The 18,155-nt window shown below is 39.6% G+C and overlaps 1 protein-coding gene across 2 annotated transcripts in view; it reads left to right on the forward strand.

The window, feature by feature from the left end:
• AFAP1 (actin filament associated protein 1) overlaps positions 1 to 18,155 on the forward strand; it is a 111,601-nt gene that overhangs the window by 55,762 nt on the left and 37,684 nt on the right. For both annotated transcript variants that reach the window (XM_071447209.1, XM_071447210.1), the window contains exons 4-5: positions 12,644 to 12,752; positions 15,331 to 15,542. In XM_071447209.1, coding sequence (XP_071303310.1) covers positions 12,644 to 12,752; positions 15,331 to 15,542 — 321 coding nt within the window. The remainder of the gene's footprint in view (positions 1 to 12,643; positions 12,753 to 15,330; positions 15,543 to 18,155) is intronic.

Here is an 18,155-nt window from a genome sequence, read left to right on the forward strand (position 1 = left end):
TTTGGCTCTGAGTATTCAAGTTGTTTTTCTTAGAACAACCCATCTCCTTTTCCTTTCTCATACACTAATGTGTAAATTCCCCTAAAGTTGGTACAGCTGCAGCAAGTTAAATGGTGTGAAGTATGAATTAGGTCCAGGAGGTCAGCTCTGGTTTTTGCAGTAGTTAATTTTGGATTTTTAATAACAAAAATATTTCTCTGAGATACTGTGGGAATTACCATGGAAGTTGACACAGTTAGAGCTGGCTGGTCTGCAGTGTGGTCTTCCCAAGTTGAGCCTGGCAAAGCGTATTTTGAACATGGCCCTCCCTTGTGATCTGCCTGTAACACTGTGGATGTTTTCACCTCAATTCATCAAGTTTTTCTGTAGTGTTAGAAGCTGATTTTAGCCAGTGTTTCTGCAATTCTGTTGCTGCTGTCAGGCAGTGGTGGATTCACCTCCCTTTCAGTGCCACTATGAGATGAGCCAGGAGGTGTCCCAAGCCTCTCACTGTCTTGCAGTACCCAAATACAGGTTACAAGTGGTGATATTTTAATATGGCAGCACACTGTAATTTGTATAAAAGATCACAGACTGCTGCTGTCCTGCAAAAGACCAGGAGGAATCTGAACAAAAAGACAAAACCATCAGCTTTTTGTGCTTTGAACACTATGGTAAGCTCAGAGCCCAGTCTTACTTTGAATTCTGCTCCTGAAGTCACATTGATATAATGGAATTGATCATTATATCATTGATCATTTCTTGGAAACCTTTCACTATTAGGTGTCTCTTTATTAAACCCTTGTTATTATTGATATGTTCAGAGACTGTCATCTCTCTTTTCATACACAGGACATTTGTGCCAGTGGCCAAGATCTAATTCTCTTATCCATTACTGCTCTTGCATGGTGATTTTCAATGCACCCTGAATCAATGGAGTCCTAAAAATTTGTAGCTGATGCCAAACTCTATGAACACTTTACATAATTGCAGTGATATAAATACTGAGCTACCTTTCCTAGCCACTTTTCATAGACTGTGTTTTCATAGCTGAGTGGGAAAAATTCCCTGGGCTCACCAGAGGCTGGAATATCCTGCTGCTGGTTGCCCTTCTTCACATGGCAAGTTGGAAGTCATTCTCTATGGCACCTCTCTTTGACAGCTATTCAGGACAGAAAGTTTTTTTTCCACTTGCTAAGTAACATCTAGTGATGGTCTCAGCTTCCAATGAAAGCACATTGTGCTGATGCAGCATAGGAATTTACTGGAGGTGGGAATCAATAACTTCAAATAAACTGCACACTGTTTTAAAATCTCTGGGTTTAGCCCATCAGTTATTGAATGTGATGAAAATTAAAGGTTCATTTACACCACTGTTTCTCTTTATGTCACTCAAGGATTTCTGCATTCAAAAATGTTTAGTCTGAATTGGTGTTTAAGTTTCTACTTATGTAAAGATGTGTGGGTGGAAAGGAATTTAATACTCCTTAAAGTAGTGCCAGGAGCCAGAAATATGTGTGGGCAGGTGCTGTGCAAGGCTTCCTTTGTAAATCTGTAAATAGACCTGCATATTTGCTCAGGCCAAATCTTTTATCGCTTTTGTTATTCATCAGCCCATGAACTAAGAGTATAAAATTCATTTTATTGAGACATACTGTTAATAGTTTAAACAAAGTCTCAAGTTATTAAAACACATTAGAGCCTGCAGAGTTTTCCTGGACTCAGTGGGCTTTGAAGGAACAAAGTTGAGGGACAAAGCTGGGCCTTAGGTATAGTTGAATTAAGAAAATCACTAAGCACAGTCTCTTAGTAATCCTCTTTTGCATACATTTCCTTGGCTGCATTTGGTCTAGCAGACTTTCTGTCAGGCGTGGAAAGCCCAAATCCCCTCTTGCTTTAGTCTGTGTGTGCAGCTCCTTTAGGTCAGCAAATGAAATGCTGCAGATAAAGGATGTGAGGCTTAAGGGCAGCTCTGAGTTCCTCTGCAGAGCTGAGACACCATTTGTCTGGGTGCCTTACTCTGAGCTTGCCAGCAGGAATTCAGTGCCAGCTCTGAAGCTTTGTTTGGGTCACTGTGTTTGAAATGGAGTCCTATTTGTTCTTAGTCCTTCTGGATGAGCCTACAGAGAATTACCAGGAAGGAAACTTGGACATGATGGGTGCCCACATGCCTGCTTGCCCTTCGTGCACCAGGTCCCAGAGGTCTGTCCATCTCCTCTCCATCCCACGGTGCAGCTGCTGCACAGCCCAGGCCATGGGCTGGACATGTGCAGGGATCTGGGGAGACCCCCATGCAAAGAGCTGGTCCAAAATTCTGGTTCCAGCATCTGCTTCACCCTTAGAAGGGACTTCATCAGGAAGGCAGATCAGTGAAAAAGCAGGGAGTAGTTCAGATATGCTGGATTTGACTTTGCTGTCCAGAAGGGGTAGCTGCAAGTGCCGCCTTAGGTGGGACTGCAAGTGGAAATCCCATTCCTTCAACAGAGATCCTGGGCAAAAGCTCCTTTAAGTTCTAAGGAGACTTTGAAAACTATTTTTTTATCTCACAGGCTGCTCCAATTGCATAACCTGATCCAAAGCCTACCTGAAAGCCCAGCAGAAAACTTCCACTAGATTACTTTGTGGGTTCCAGGAGCTGGACTTGATGATCCTGGTGGATCCCTTCTAGCTCAGCATATTCTATGGTTCCTTCCTGAACCTGCTCACTGCCAGGGCTTGTATTCAGCCTGCCTCACTCACCTCTACATCAGCAGCTGCTTTTTTGGCTTTCCCCTGCTCCTCACAGGCACAAAGCTGTGCTCAATGATGGGTTTGGAGGAATAACAGAGCCAAGGCTCTGTGCATGCTTCAAAGTGCTGCTGGTGGTTTAACACCTGGGATCCCATCATTGCACCATCACCAAACTGTCTTGAAGTGCATTTTCCACTGGGGCAGTGGGATAATATCCGGCGTGTCCCGCTGCTCAGAGGATTCCTGGCATCAATTATCCACAGCATGACAGTGACAGAACACTTCTAGCCTCCAAGCATTTGGTTGTCATATTACATCTGACAGTTGGTGATTTCATTGCACTGTGCTGTCCAACAAAATCAAACACAAACAGCACACTTAGCTATTTTGCATGATTTTCACAGGGAAATCGAGTGTGTGTTTTGTTTTTCTTGGAATAGTGACAATTTAATAATTATTTAAGCACAGCAAATGTTCAGCAGAATTCCAGAACCCTGCAGATATGAATCAAAAGAATGGGTCATCTTCCTCCAACCCACTCCTGCACAATACACATTCACTCTGTAGGAGTTCTTCGTATAAATGGGTTTCCTGTTGTGGGGAAATCATTTCACAGCCTCCCTTTATCTGGTTGCCTGTCAGGTAAACTCCTAAATATTTATTAGAAAATGCTGAAATGAGACAGTGTCCTTGGAGAAGAAAAATCACCTGGAAATTGAAAGGATTCTTGAGGTGATATATCACTAATTATATTAATCATCCTTTGCATAGCAAACAAAAAAGTGCCAGTTTTTAAGCTTTTTCTAAAGTGTGCCTTGAGAAAAGTGCCATTACAGAAGAAAGGGGTCCATGTGTCAGGTGGGTATTTGGGAATCTCTGTTTCATCTACGTTTTTTTTCTAACACTGAAAAACAATTATTATTCTCCATTTCTCTTTAAAGATGATCTTAAGGCAGTATTAATTTTCAGGTTCTTTCCTTCCTGGAGCAGAGTCAAAAGAAGAGTTGAAAGCCACAAAAATAAATTTAACAAATATTTATTTGTTTCATTCAGAGCTGGCTATGCTTTCAGCTTGAACAGGTCTGAGCAAGTTCTTCCATAATGAAGAAACAAGTAAAGAGGCCTTTTTAAATTATCAGTGCAGTTAAAATCTATTCACTAGCTTTTAGGTTTCTTTAACCCACTATTTCAATTTTAAAGTTGTTCCACATTGTTTCTTTGACCCACTATTTCATTTTTAAAGTTGTTCCACTGGCAACTGTTCATTGTCAGTCTTTGTGTGTTTAAGTAGGTCTTTTCCCCTCACCATGGTATGTGTGCTTCAGATACCCTTTGTAATCCCAATCATATTCCCCTCAGGTTTCATTTCATTCCACTGTGTATAAGAAAAGCTCTGTCAGTTTTCATTCTGAGCTATGGTTCAGTGCTAGTGAATGATATCAGTGTTTCTCCCAAGCACCTGCTATAAGGATCATGTACTTTGATCATAAGTGACCAGAACAGCAGTCAGTCAAAACAGCAGTCAGTCAGTCAGGCAGTCTTCTGGACATAGAATCAGAATCATTTATGTTGGAAAAGACCCTTAAGATCATTGAGTCCAGCTGTTTGCCTAAAGCTCCCCCTAAACCGTGTCCCCACGTGCCACATCTACCTGACTCTAAATAGCTCCAGTGGTGGTGACTTCACAGCTTCCCTGGGCAGCCTGTTCAGTGCTCTACCACCCCTCTGGTGAACACATCTCTCCTAATATCTGAGCCTCCCCTGGCATGACTTGGGAGTGTGATATTTGTCCTGTTGCTTGTTACTTGGGAGGAGAGCCTGACCCCACCTGCCTACAGCCTCCTTTCAGGTGAGGGATGGGGTCTCTCGAGCCACCTTTTCTCCAGGCCAAACACCCCCAGCTCCCTCAGCCTCTAAGACTTGTGTTCCAGACCCTTTCCCAGCTCTGTTGCCCTTCTCTGGACTCACTCCAGCACCTCAGAGTCCTTCTTGTTGTGAGGGGCCCAAAAGGATTTGAGGTATGACCTCACCAGTGGCGAGTACAGGGTGACAATCCCTGCCCTGGTCCTGTTGGCCACACTATTGCTGATCCAGACCAGGTGCCATTGGCCTTCTTGGCCACCTGGGCACACTGGGATTGTGGAATATAATATGTCATTGCAGAAGGAATAAGGATGAAGAAATGTATGCCCCCTCTTTTTTGTGTTAGCAATGTCTTGCAGGGCGCTCCAGTTGCCATTTCTGTTTTCCACGGCTGAGGTTGGTGAATTATTGTTGATGATTTATTTCACATTTGCAAATGGTACCACAGAAAAGTTTTAGTTAAAGCAATTACCTTCTCAGTTAATTTATAGTATACCTTTATAGCAATACATATCACCATATTTCAAAACTTTCCTCATGTCTAAGCTGCCAGAATGAGCTGTTCTCAGCTGCCTTTAGTTGGAATTTACATTTAAACTGCATGAGTTAGAGTAGAATTGAACTCCTTTACCAAGTTATTTCTGTGATCATTGTGAAGCTATTTGCCTTTTTGTCTTTTTTTTTAACTAGATACTGATGATCTTTGACCTTCTTACAAGAAAATTATTAAATTACTAATGGCACAGATTTTGTAGGATATTGTCCCACCATTTACTGTAGAATGCTCACACTTCTGACCTCAGGTTTTTCATTTCTTATTTCTATGCTATACCTGTCCATAAAATGCCATCTCTGTGTTGATAGGGCCCAAATTTTTTTGCTTTCTTTATCATACTCATTAATGTTCTGTGCACAAATACATGGGGAAGGAATTAGGCCAGTAAGGACCAAGTCTCCTCTTGTCTTAATTTGATGCAGTGCTCAGGCTCTTATACAATATAGTTCCAGTGGAAATGGCATTGCCTACACTTTTATCACTGTACTGCCTTGTCCTCACTGTCATGTCACACACTTGGATGAGTTTATTTACTTCTGGAAGAGAAAGGTGATTTTGTCTTTTCTGGGGAGTACAGACACTTCTTTGAGCACAGTCAGAATAAACAACTCTGACTGAGAGCCCCATGCTGCTTAAAATTCAGATTAATCCTTCTCATGTAATATGTATGAAAGTGTTCCCTAGCATTAATTAAAGCCCATTTTATTTCTTGGTACACACAGACCCTTTGCTTGACTTGAGTCAAGTCTATTGTTTTGTCTGAGTGATGCTTCCAACTGGCTGTGTAATAACCTTTTATTTTAAATTATGAATGATACAGAAATACCTTGTTTTTGTTTCTGGCTCATTCACTTTCACTTTTAATTATTTTGTTAGATCTTCTGTTCCTTCCATTGAGTCAGGAGTTTATTTTCACTCCAGTTGTCCGCAGAGTTTGAGTGTAACTCTTTCCAGCTACCTGTCCTTTCAATGGTGCATTCCATGCTCCAGTCTTTTTGGTTTTATTTACTATCTCAAATAATATGTATGTAATGATATACAGTAGCAAGAACTGAGACAATTTGTGTCTGGACACAGACTGACAGTGTCATCAGAGGTGCAAGAACCAACTGGGTTTTCTACTCAGTCAATATACTATGTTGTTCTGTTTCTGTTCCAGTTCATCCTCTTCATTGTCATCTTTGCCTTCCCGTTTCTTAGGTGAAGGGGTTATTCAGGTGTCTGAGCAGATGTGTTGTACCTTGTGAACCAGTAACTCAGCTCCTGGTGAGGTACAGCTGTAAATGCTCTCCAGACAATCTTCAGATCAAACTGTGGAGCCATAGGACGCCCTGATTCATTCTTTAATGCGAGCAAGCCTGTTCAGATCTCTTTCCCATCATCAGGCTGTGCTCTGTGAGGCTGTGATCTGTTTGTAGTCACTGTCTAAGCACTTTTCCAGTGATACCTTTAATTAGGCATTCACCCCCGAGTCAGCAGACACGCTCTCAGGCTGTGTCAGATGTTCCTCCGCTCCCTGGAGGACAGGGTGCCAAGTGTGTGCCTTCTGTTCCTAACCTGAAACCTGCTCAAACCCCTGTTCAGGATCACCCCCTAAGGAGAAGCTCCACTTGAGCTTATACTCATCCTCTGCCTGGTGATCACTTGCACTTCTTTCCCCCTTGCCCTATCTGTCCAGCACTGCAGGAGCTGGTGAGTTGTTGGAATTCAGGACATCCCTCTGGCTGTCCTGGATGGCTCGAGCCCCTGCCAGGGGGCTTAAGAGACCATGGCACAGAGCCCAAGATACCTGTGACTTTGATTATGACCCATGGAAAAAATTACCAAGCTTATATGAGGATCTGCAAGCCATGAAAGTCCAAGTAGAATAATAGTTAGTTTGTCATGGGGTGAAAAATAGATTTGTGGTGTTTTTAGAATGGGGGTTCAGGAGGCAAGATGGAGGAATCTGGGCATGTCCAGCTTTCTCCTTCTTCTTCTTCTTCTTGACTTCCATCTTCTGCTGTGATGCTGGCACTTTTAGATTGGTTTAAGGTGGAAACTCACTGTCTAACATAGGTGATCGGTATTGGGAAGTTATTGTAAATATTGTACACGTAGTTTTTAGTATAAAAAGATAACACTTCCCCAAGGCAGTCTGTGTGCTGACCTGCTGAACAGACCTTGGCAGGACAGGAGAAAGAATTTTATAGTTAAGAAACAATAAACAACCTTGAGAACGAGAGCTAAAGAGTTCTGACTCCTTGTTCGACTGCTGGGCTGGGAAAAGAGACTTGTACGTATCTTGGGGTCACTCTGACCAGCAAAATTCCCAAGAGTGGTGACCAGTTCTGCTGTTATAGGATTCATATTGCTGGGCCTCCCATCATGTCAAACTGGTTGTTGGCTTTTCAGGGAATTCCTTCTGTTTTTTCCTGATAGCACTGGCATTGTAGAGGTGTGTGCTGTAACTGCACGTGCAGTCAGAGATGGTCAGGTGGGATTACACCAACAGCCCATCATGTGCCCCTGTAACCCCCCTTCTGGTGGGACTGACAGGGTTACTCCATTCCAAAAAGTTGAACTTTGTAGCTGTCTGTCTGGTTTTGCTGCCTTTTGTGCTCAGAAGCTGGGAAGATAAGTTGTTAGACTTCCTTCACATTATTTGGCTCCCGGTTTTGTGGTCTCCAACTGACAAGCTCAGAAATAATAAACTTAGAATAAGAAGCAGAGGTCAAATGAAGAATATTTCTCAGCTTTTCCTTGTGTACTCTCAGGCTAATATTGCACAGCTTAAAGTGATCTTAATGTCCCACAGTCACCACTTTTGTCCTGAATAAATCCAAGGTCCATCCAGGTCCTCAACTGCTGAGAATTAATAGTGAATTATCTTTAGCAGAATTTTGAATTTATTTAAGGGCTGTCGTACCAAGCACATGGCAAGTACTAATGCCCAGTTTCCAACCCTTACAGTGTTACAAAAAAAGCCTGATTGAAATGTATGCTCAGGAATTTTGTGAATTGCCTTTTACCCAGTTTGTTGGTTCATCTTGCTTTGTGGACATCCATTTCTGCACATGTGGAGTTAGAGATCATAGATGTGTGCATACTCTTCCCCCTGCCTCCAGGCTGAAGATGCAGTGGGGTTGTGCAGAGGTCAGGTCTAAGCTTGCTCCAGAGCAATGTGCCTGTCTCAAAATTTGTTCTTGACAGCCTGGATTTGCCTGCTGGCTCCTGAACAGCTTTCTTGGACATCCCCAGTGTGTGACCCCTTTTCTGTTTTCATGCTGCTGCCTTCAGCACTGAGGGGCTGTGTGTGAGCTGGATCCAAACTGGTGGTTGCTATAATAACACAGCTCTAAGTGTGGCACTTGAGTTGCTGGCAGGGTTTGCCTGCAGCACAGGTTACTGACAGGCTCTGCTGAACTCACAGCTTTGCACTGGAATCTCCACATCCTAAATCATTGCATAAAGGAAGCTATTGCTTTCTATTTTCTACAGAGTGTAAGTCTTCATTGGGATATGAAGTGATTTTATATCCTCAGACCTCTATACATTGACATTTATTTTCCTTTGTCACTCAGACTGCTTTCCATACTGTCACCAGATTATCAGATGGGCCATCTGTAAGATAAAAGTTACTGTCTATCTTGCTCAGTACCCTTGGGCAGAAGGGGGAAAATAAAGTAGTCTATCTCTTAGGATAAAGAGTTTATTTGTGATGTGTGGAATACAGGTGGGCAGGTGGAGGGGAAGATTATAATATGCCATTAATTTAAAATGTCCATACAAGTCCGTTTCAGAGTCCAGTAGGATAACAAATTTTACCATTTTGTTTCTCTTAACAATCAATCCTGTGACCTGGAATTGGGGATCCTGTGCACAATCCAGTCTCTAATTTCATCAGAGATCTCAACTCTGTAGTGTAATGATCACCTCATCTGCTTCTTGGTTTCAATTAAAGCAGCTCTCAGTTGTTCTCAAACCCAGGACCTGACAAACATCTTCATGAGCACTGTTTCATTCTTGCTGTTACTGTTCTGGACAATAACATATTCCATTTTTGTCCCTTTTCCTCCAAGGAGATAAAAGTAATGTCAATTTCTTTTCTCAGTTCTTATTCCTGTGACTGAGAGAGGTGGTTTATCTTAAGAGGCAACATTTTCTAGGCTTTTTCTCTGTTGCCTCTTACTAAAACAGGAGAAAACAAAACAAATAAAAAAGGAGGAATTCATGCTGATGCCTTCCTTGCAGGTTGCCACGTCTTTCCTCCTGATACCACTCAAGCTACACATGTTCTGGTCTTTTTTTTAATTTAATCCTTTTACAGAATATGTAAATAATTTTGTGGAGTTTATGGCCTTTTTATATTTTCAGGTAAACTATAGAAAAGTTACTGAATAGAGACTTAACTCATAATTCATAACTTCATCAAAATTCTTCCACTAAAAATTGCTAAGTGGAAAGAATGAAACAATACAACAAGCAATAGTAAAAACATTAACCAACTATAATATTAGTAATTAATACCAGAATGCACACATATATGTTTTTGCATCTCTTGGTGGTCAAACTCATAAACTTCATAGCTGTCAAAAGATGTAGTTGTTTATGGTACAGATTTGAAGTTTTATTTTGTATTTAATAAATTTTGGGTTTTTTTCATATTAAAGCAGCCCCACTTTTATCAGAAAGTATTTAATTTTGGATGTTTCTGTTTCTCCCTTTTAAAAAAATATTTTTTATAATTGTTTTCAATTTTGTTATGGCAAGCACTGCAAAATGCATTTCAGAGAGGAGGGCCCAGTTAATTCAGCAATGGATTCCATCTGTGTTGACCTTGGCTGCACAGCCCAGCCCGCCCCAGCTGTATGAAGTAACTGGTGCTCCAGCAGGGTCAGAATCAGACAAGCACCATTTGTGTTTCATTTCCTTTTTTCTTTCTTTCTGAATAACATTTTGTCTAAAAACAAGGATTTTTTTTTCTCCTGATCTTTATTGGGATTTTTCATTTGTCCCAGGATAAAATACAGCTTTGAAACCTTGGTGCTGTTTCAAGTCAAAATTGGAATGACTCAGGACATGTATTTCCTGGGTGAATGAGGTTCAATAATGATAGGAATTTCATGTATTGTATGCAGCTGATGGAAAAAATGGTTTAAGGCTAGACCAAGAAATTAAATTTGTCTACTGAAAAGGGTGGTATGAATGTATACTGCCCCAGGAACAAACTGTGACCCCAGTTAACGAGAACAAGGTTCTGCCCACTGTGTGAAGGGGGAAAATCAACTCTTTGGAGGCAGTCCTGCCTCTTGTGTTTAGCACTTCAGGCTACACAGAGGTGATATGTGTAGAGCAATTAATAACTGCTGTCAATTTTCCAACAGTAATGAACATGTAATAATTTTTAATGCCCCTTATGGCTGTTGTACAGCAGCAGCTAACCTTGAAAGATTTATTTTGTCATGATGCACAGGTTGTCAATTTGATTTTTTTTCCCAGCAAAATTATGGGATCACTACACTAAAAGTCATATTTTTTTCTTTATTCTGCTCCTTTGACAGATAATTTCTCTACCACATCTGGTATGTGAGGAAATCTCATTTGGTTCACATAATAAGTAACAGTAATTGCCAACTGTAATTTGTAATTGATTGTGACATAAGAAGTTGGCTGTATCATTTGATAATAGAAGTAATATTAGTGTAAATTTCAGTCTGACCAGGAATTTCTGTGCTCAGTCGTGAATCAGTTCATTGTTTGTGAAAAAGTTTCTCCTTTTACTTGGTGTGCAAAGGTGAGTCCATGCTGGATGAGCTGAAGGGCAGGGTCAGTCACTAGCTCCTTGCATCCTGCACTCTGGGAATGCACAAGCACTTACCTGCAAGGTGGAGCAACCTCCTTGATGGGAATTGGACTACAGAGCCCTCTGAGGGTGGGACTCAATGGTGATGGTGTCAAGAATTGGGTGACTGGTGTAGATGTGTAATCAGCTATGAGATTTGGAGATGTCTAGCTTTGAAATATTCAAAGATGAATCCAGCCCTGGAAGTGCCCACAGAAGTAATTTCACTGCAGTTAATGGCACATGTTATTAAAGCTCAGGCTCCTCCCAGGTAACTTCAGGTCTGTAGCAAAAGAGGAGCACAGTCCCTGTGGCCTCATCTGTGTGATGTGGAAGAAGGCTCTGCTAGACTGGTCAGCCCACCTGAGGTACAGCCCAAAAGTGTCTGTATCTCTGTATCTGACCAGGTTCTCACTTCAGTATCTTCCTTTATTCCCTTAGTTTACACTGCATCAGTCCAGTGCAGGCAAACACCGTTGCATCTCTGTCATTCCGTTAAAAAAAAAAAATCTTGAAAAACTGTTACTGCAGAAATGCGACTCTGCTTGCAAGTTAATTTTTTGTAATAATTGGTGCTGAAAAAAGGCTTCAATATTTTCTGTAAAACATAAATATGAAACTAAAAACCTGGGGCAAATATGAATAGGTTCCATAAAATACAGTTGTTTAGGTACTTGTTCTATTTCCTTACCTAAGGAAATAGAACAGTAAAGTCATATGGAAGAAGTCACAGAGTACTACATTTACTTTGTTATTATATCTACATACCACCAGTTGGTCAGTTTTAAATTAAAAACAGGTTTATATTTAAAAGAAGCATTTTGGAATTTGACCTATTATTTGACATAGTTATTTTATCATGTAATAGTTTATTGATTTTTCAAACTTTTCCTTGTTTGTAGATCACTTTTCACTATGTAGAAATAGCATTATAAACATTAATATGTACATTAAGAGTTGATTTGCCATTGAAGAAACACCTATCATGAAATTATGGTTCAATTTTCTGTCCTTAGTCTCTGCCAGCCCAGGCTATTTAACTTTTCTACAGTGTGCAGCCAAACTGCTGTTTGCTTCTCTAATGTGAATTATTTTAGGTGTAAAATGCTAATAAATTAGCCTTAACACTGTAAAGTGGTCTGTGCATAGAAATCTGTTTCTTACATAGACCCATTAGATCTAAATGGAGAACTATATCTTTTCAGCATTTTTACCACTTAATGCTGTTGTAGAGAAAAATTCTTTTAATGTAGCTGTAGGATTCTACAGTGTTTATCATCTCCGAAGAACTCAGTTGGAGGACCTGTAAAAAAGTTTTGTTTCCTTATCATGGTAGAGGTGAAAGTCTGGACAATAATGATACATTTTAACATGTATCAGCGTGTTATGAAGCATAATTAAGTTGCTTTACTGCTTCAAGTCTCAACCTTTCCTTATTATTGTTTATTTATAATAATATATGGGGAACTTGAGATTTGGGCTTTCTTCTAATCTAAAAGATGCTACCTTGCAGAGCATCTAATTGAGCCCTCCAGAGCCTTGCCTTTAGAGATAGTCAACATAAGAAATAGTCACAAGAGCAGGGTTTATGAAGCTGGTTGCATTGACCCTGATCATGAGCAGATGTTCTGTCCATTTTAATTTAACACCTTGTTGGTCTGTAATCACTTTTTCTCTTTTTGTTCATTTAGCCACCAGACAATGGGCCTCCACCACTGCCAACATCCTCCCTTCCTGAAGGCTATTATGAAGAGGCAGTGCCACTTAGTCCTGGGAAGGCTCCTGAGTACATCACTTCCAGTGAGTAAGACATTTCCAGGCAGTTTCTGAGCAGTTGGTAATTCCAGTGTCCTTCAGCTTTTTTATTATTGGAGAACTTAATCTCTTTTGGTGCTGCTGTGGTGTTGTGTTGTGAGTCACTTTGACAGTTTGGGCCATTTCTGGTTATCCTTGCTGGCCATGTATTGGGTTGGTTTGCAGAACTGTTTCGGTCTGCATTGGGTTGGTTTGCAGAACTGTTTTGGTCTGCATTGGGTTGGTTTGCAGAACTGTTTCGGTCTGCATTGGACTGGTTTGCAGAACTGATTTGGTCTGCATTGGGTTGGTTTGCAGAACTGTTTTGGTGTGCTCAAACCAGGCTCCTTTTACAGAAAACTAAATTTGGTTCTCAAGTGAGGAGCACATAAACAGGTTTCAGCAGCTATTGCAGACTGAGGGTCCAAATTAGCCATTAATCTTTTAGACTTCTTTGAACCACAGATAATGGGGGCCCTGGATGAGGAGTCCAGAGCTAGATATTGCCCAGATCCCTCTAAATTGATCACACTGTGAATGTGGAGGTCTCAGAAACTGGTACTGACCTGCACATCTGCCCTGCTGTGCCTCTACTGCACTGAATTGCTTGCTAAAATAGACAAATAAAATTAAAAAAAAAAAAAAAGGAACTGTTGGAAAGATGTATTTGCAGCATTTCTGATGACACATTGTGGAAAGGGATGAATTGGTCACAGCAGCTCCCACAAGCCATGTGTGATGCCCATGGCAGTACTTTGTGCCCACCTGTTCAGGGCAGTAGGCAGAGGGCTGCCTCTGGCTGTCTACCAGAATGTCCTTCTGCAACACCCAAATGTTCTTTTTCACACCCAAAGGCTTCCCCAAAGAGCTGTGCACTTCAGTGGAGCTGTGCTGAGAGCACCCTGATGAAACACTGCAATGACTGCTGTGACCTTTATACAGGGTCATTTGTGTACCATCTTTATGCTGCTTTTTTATTGGCTGGAGTAATTTATTGCTTGTGTAGGGCTGATTTATCACTAATCGTTATTTTCTACGGTCCAAAGATTAAAGGCATATCTTCCCCTATTTTATAGCCATTTTAATTATTTTAAATTATCTCTCTGTTCTTAAAACATGCACAAGAGTCACCTTAAAACTAAAATACTATTCATCTGTATACTGCACAAACTGATGTTATCTAGCAGCTTTTAATTAACCAAAGAAATTCAAGGTAAGAAAGAGTTTCATGTGCTGGAAAGCAAATGAAAGAACATATGGACTTAGAAGAGCAGCAGAATCACTCTTCATTTCCTCCCTTGAAATGCTGCAGGGTGGTCCTGCTGCACCCTGTAACCCAGTGAGCTTCTGACTTGGGTTTTGTTGTTAAACAAGAGCCATGCTCAGGCAGAAAAATATTAATGGTGCAAATATTAATAGCACTGCTAAAAAATCACCTAGGGTAAAACAAGGCAAAGTATGAAGCTGATTTCTTATTGTACTTAACCATTTCCATGCATAAAAATAGTTAGGGTATCAGCCTTAAAAGTTCATTAATAATTTCATAATTTAAGTATAGTATATCTATATCTCCAGACATTTAAAGTTCTGTTAGTGTGACTTAGCATCTCACTTGTTGAGGTTTTGTTGTATTTTTTTATGTTCTGAACTTCATAATATCTTAAAAATTGTTTTAAAAGAATTCCTCTCTTTACTGGCAATGAATTTGTTTTTAAATTCAATTGTGCAATTAATGATACATCTTCACTCATGCAAAATGTCCACTAAATCCAGTTGTGTGGTAATTAAAATCAGCTACTAAAGTATATTAAAATATATAACCATTGCTGTTTGGAGTATTTTAGATGGAGAAGACAATAGAAAAAAGTACTTGAAGTAAAAGAAGTCTAAGAATGCATCTATTGGGATAGATATAATTATTTTAAATAAACATTCCCATGGAATATTTTTGTAATGTCATTAATAGCAAGGAGACTTACATACCATGTGTCTTACCTGTAAAAGTAAACAAGCACTGAAGAAAATTGCAGAAGAAAGTCATGAAAATTAAATATCCATAACTTTCCCAAGTCCCTCTGATTGGTTTGTAAATAAGTGCTTGCATGTAGATGAAAAGAAGAGCTTGTATGACTTACTTGTCTGTCTTTGGGAATTCTATGAAACGTTGTGGTGGGTAGATCCTGCCCTATAACCTATTCCTATGATCTTTGCCATATGGGGGGTTTGTTTCTCGATGTGATGCACTAAAGCAAGATGAAGATGTCTCTCTGTGAAAGAATTACAGAAAATGAAGCTATCTGTCAAAGAATATTTTGAAGATAATGAAACACTACCTAAAATTCTAGCTATGTATTCCCAGCTTACTGTTTCATTAAAATTCACACGGTGTCTGTATGGGTCTTGGCAAAGTATCTTATTTTAATTAATGTAATGCATTGATATTACTGAGCACTGAAACAGTAACTTGTTCTTGGCTGATTTTCAAAAGCTTTCACTTAAAATGAACCTTCTTGAGGTTTTCAGTTATTACAGTGTGCTTCATGGCTAAGTGTTTTAACCTAACACTTTTACACTTTTATTAAAGATTATGACTCAGATGCCATGAGCAGCTCTTACGAATCCTATGATGAAGAGGAGGAGGATGGAAAGGGGAAGAAAATGAGACATCAGTGGCCTTCTGAGGAAGCCTCTATGGATCTGGTGAAGGATGCCAAAATCTGTGCCTTCCTTCTTAGGAAAAAAAGATTTGGGCAATGGACCAAACTACTGTGTGTTATCAAAGAAAACAAACTACTGGTAATTCTTATTTTTAGCTAGCTATATTTTCATTGTACCTTTTAAATAATGTATTTATTTTTACAGGAATCTGATTTTTGGAATATGTTCTGCAAACAGTGGCCAAGTCTGCAGTAACCTTACCAAAGAGTTCGGTCATGATTTACCCAAGAAGCAGAAAAGCACTGAAATTATAAGTGTATCATTTCACCACTTAAAACTTTGATTTTTATTTCACTTCAGCTTGAACCCCAGCAGTTCTCTGATATTGGAAAGAACATCTGGCCCATTATCTTCTAAAATATTTAATTTGGAAAAAAATAGTTGCTGAAACTGTAAATCCAGTCTTTCATTCCCTGCAGACAAAAAATCTCATAGGGAGCTCTGTGTGTGAACTGTTGGATCAGACTGCTGGAGAGAAAAGTCCCTTGTTGGACTGAGAATTCACTTGGCAGCATATGCTGTGGTAATGTACACACTTTAGACTAAACCTTTGCCATCTGTTCTGCAGTAATTATGATGCAGTATTCACACGATGCACAGCTGCATTATAAAAGGGACAGAAACAAGTGGATGTATTTATTCCTTAAGCAAATCTGTTATGCCTCTTTCTGATTGGAGGCACCAGTGAAAGATTCCATGAATTATCTGCCCACAGATGTAGTTTTGTTTTCTGAAAATAGACCTTAATTGAGGGAAGCATTTACTGTGTGTTGTTATGAGCAAACTAATGCTTATATTAATCCATAAGTTGGGGTCCTCGGTGCTCCTGCCTTCTGATATGGTGCTTCCAGCCATTGCACCTAATTACATAACAATTACTGCACTACCCCAAGTGTTAAAAGCTGATTAACAAGTCATAGAACATTTTCTGTAGAACCTCTCTATTCTACAGTGGTACAATATAGTTTAGGTGTGTTCACTTTCCAAGTACATTTGTGCTTATGGCAGTATAGAAAATAGCAGGATATGACATGGAGGTAGGAGATTTCTGAAAATACAGTTGGAATGAATTTGCTAGTTTGCAGTAGCTTTAATTTTTGTACCCTCCTGTATTTAAATGTCGAAAAAAAGTTTATTCTGATTCAGCTTTTATTATATTCTTATAATGCCATCATCCTTAATGCACATTTTTATCACCATATATCAGTATCATATCAGATTTCAGGACCATCTGATAACAGCTTGAAGAAGGGAAAGAAAGTGATGGAGAAACAGATTTTTCCCTGAAGTCATACAGCATTTGTTCTACAATTACATTTATTGTTTCATATAAAAATATGTTATTTTTTATATTTTCATTTCCTTTACCCACATGTGTGGTCCGAAAAGCTTTTTTTTTCCTTATAGAGATTGTCTTTCAGTAATTCTATAATGGGGATTAAGAAAATAAAAGTCACAATAGGAGTCTAAAGACCAAGTTACACAAGATTGGTTTATTGTTTGAAGGAGGACTTGGACAGTTAACTTATGAGATATGCAAGTAAAACAAATATGTGTTCTTAGGGATTAGTAATTGCTTGTGTCATAAATGCAGCTGTCATCATAAAACAAAAATATTTTAATTAGGATTAGACATTAGAAATAACTTTTAGTAGGGAATTACTTTTCACTTAAAGTCCGTTAGGGACTCATTTTTCACCTAAAGTCTTTTAATATATACATACTTCAGTTTTAGCAATGTATAATTTTAAATAAAATATTTAGATAAATATAAAAGGAATTACAAGCTGTTTATTGGTTCTTAAAGTGAATAATGTTGTATTTCTTCAAGACTTCATAGCTTGAAAACTTAGTATTTTTTAAATGTTGCAAATTAAAATCTGTGACCAAACTGGAGAAACTTTAGGGTAATGGGCTTTAGAGAGGGAAAGCTTTTCAGTGATCTGCAGAGGCTGGTTTAGAATTGGCTGTATTTGCTCAGCCTAACTTCTGGTGTTTATAACATACTTCTATTAATTGTCTTCCAGACAATTGCATCCTGGCATGAATACTGCTGCAGACAGGCAGAACTTCATGTGCTTTTCTCTATTCACATAAATGCTCAGCTGTCCTTTGTATGCAGATACTGGTTAGTCCTATTGATTGTCAGAGACCCCTTTTTTATCAGATGTCTTTTCAGCCTTAGTGCTTATTTGTATGAGGGAAAGCCCAGTTTACATAAGTATATAAAATAACTGGACATTTGTACAGAGAGTTAAACATTGTTCTGCAGTCTTTGGGAGCCTCAGCTGTACTTGATGGGTTGGAAGGGGGGAATGGAGGCTGGGTCTGTAGGACAGGTGATGTAAAGAGGGAGCCCTCTGTCTTCAGACCACCAGTTCCAGCAGAGAGCAGGCCATCAGTGACCCAGCAGGAAATGGCTGTTCACTGACAGCATTTACTGATGAGGGAAGATGAATTTACTGATGAGGGAAGAAATGTAAGTACATTATTGTAGCCAGGAGCTTACAAAATGAAGTAACATGGAAATTTGTGCAGGGACTATTTGACTTTATTAACTGGAAAAGTGTGATTTTACCCACTTTCCATGAAGTTTTTTTTTACTTATCTCAAGAAAATGAACAGGTGAGTAAGGCTGTGCCAGTGTCTTTGCAGTTGCAGTGTGTAGGCACTGATGTAGATTTGCCTTCA

The sequence above is a fragment of the Agelaius tricolor genome, unplaced genomic scaffold, assembly GCF_023055355.1.
Source record: "Agelaius tricolor isolate 1412-34295 unplaced genomic scaffold, bAgeTri1.0.p SCAF_24, whole genome shotgun sequence".
NCBI lineage: Eukaryota > Metazoa > Chordata > Aves > Passeriformes > Icteridae > Agelaius > Agelaius tricolor.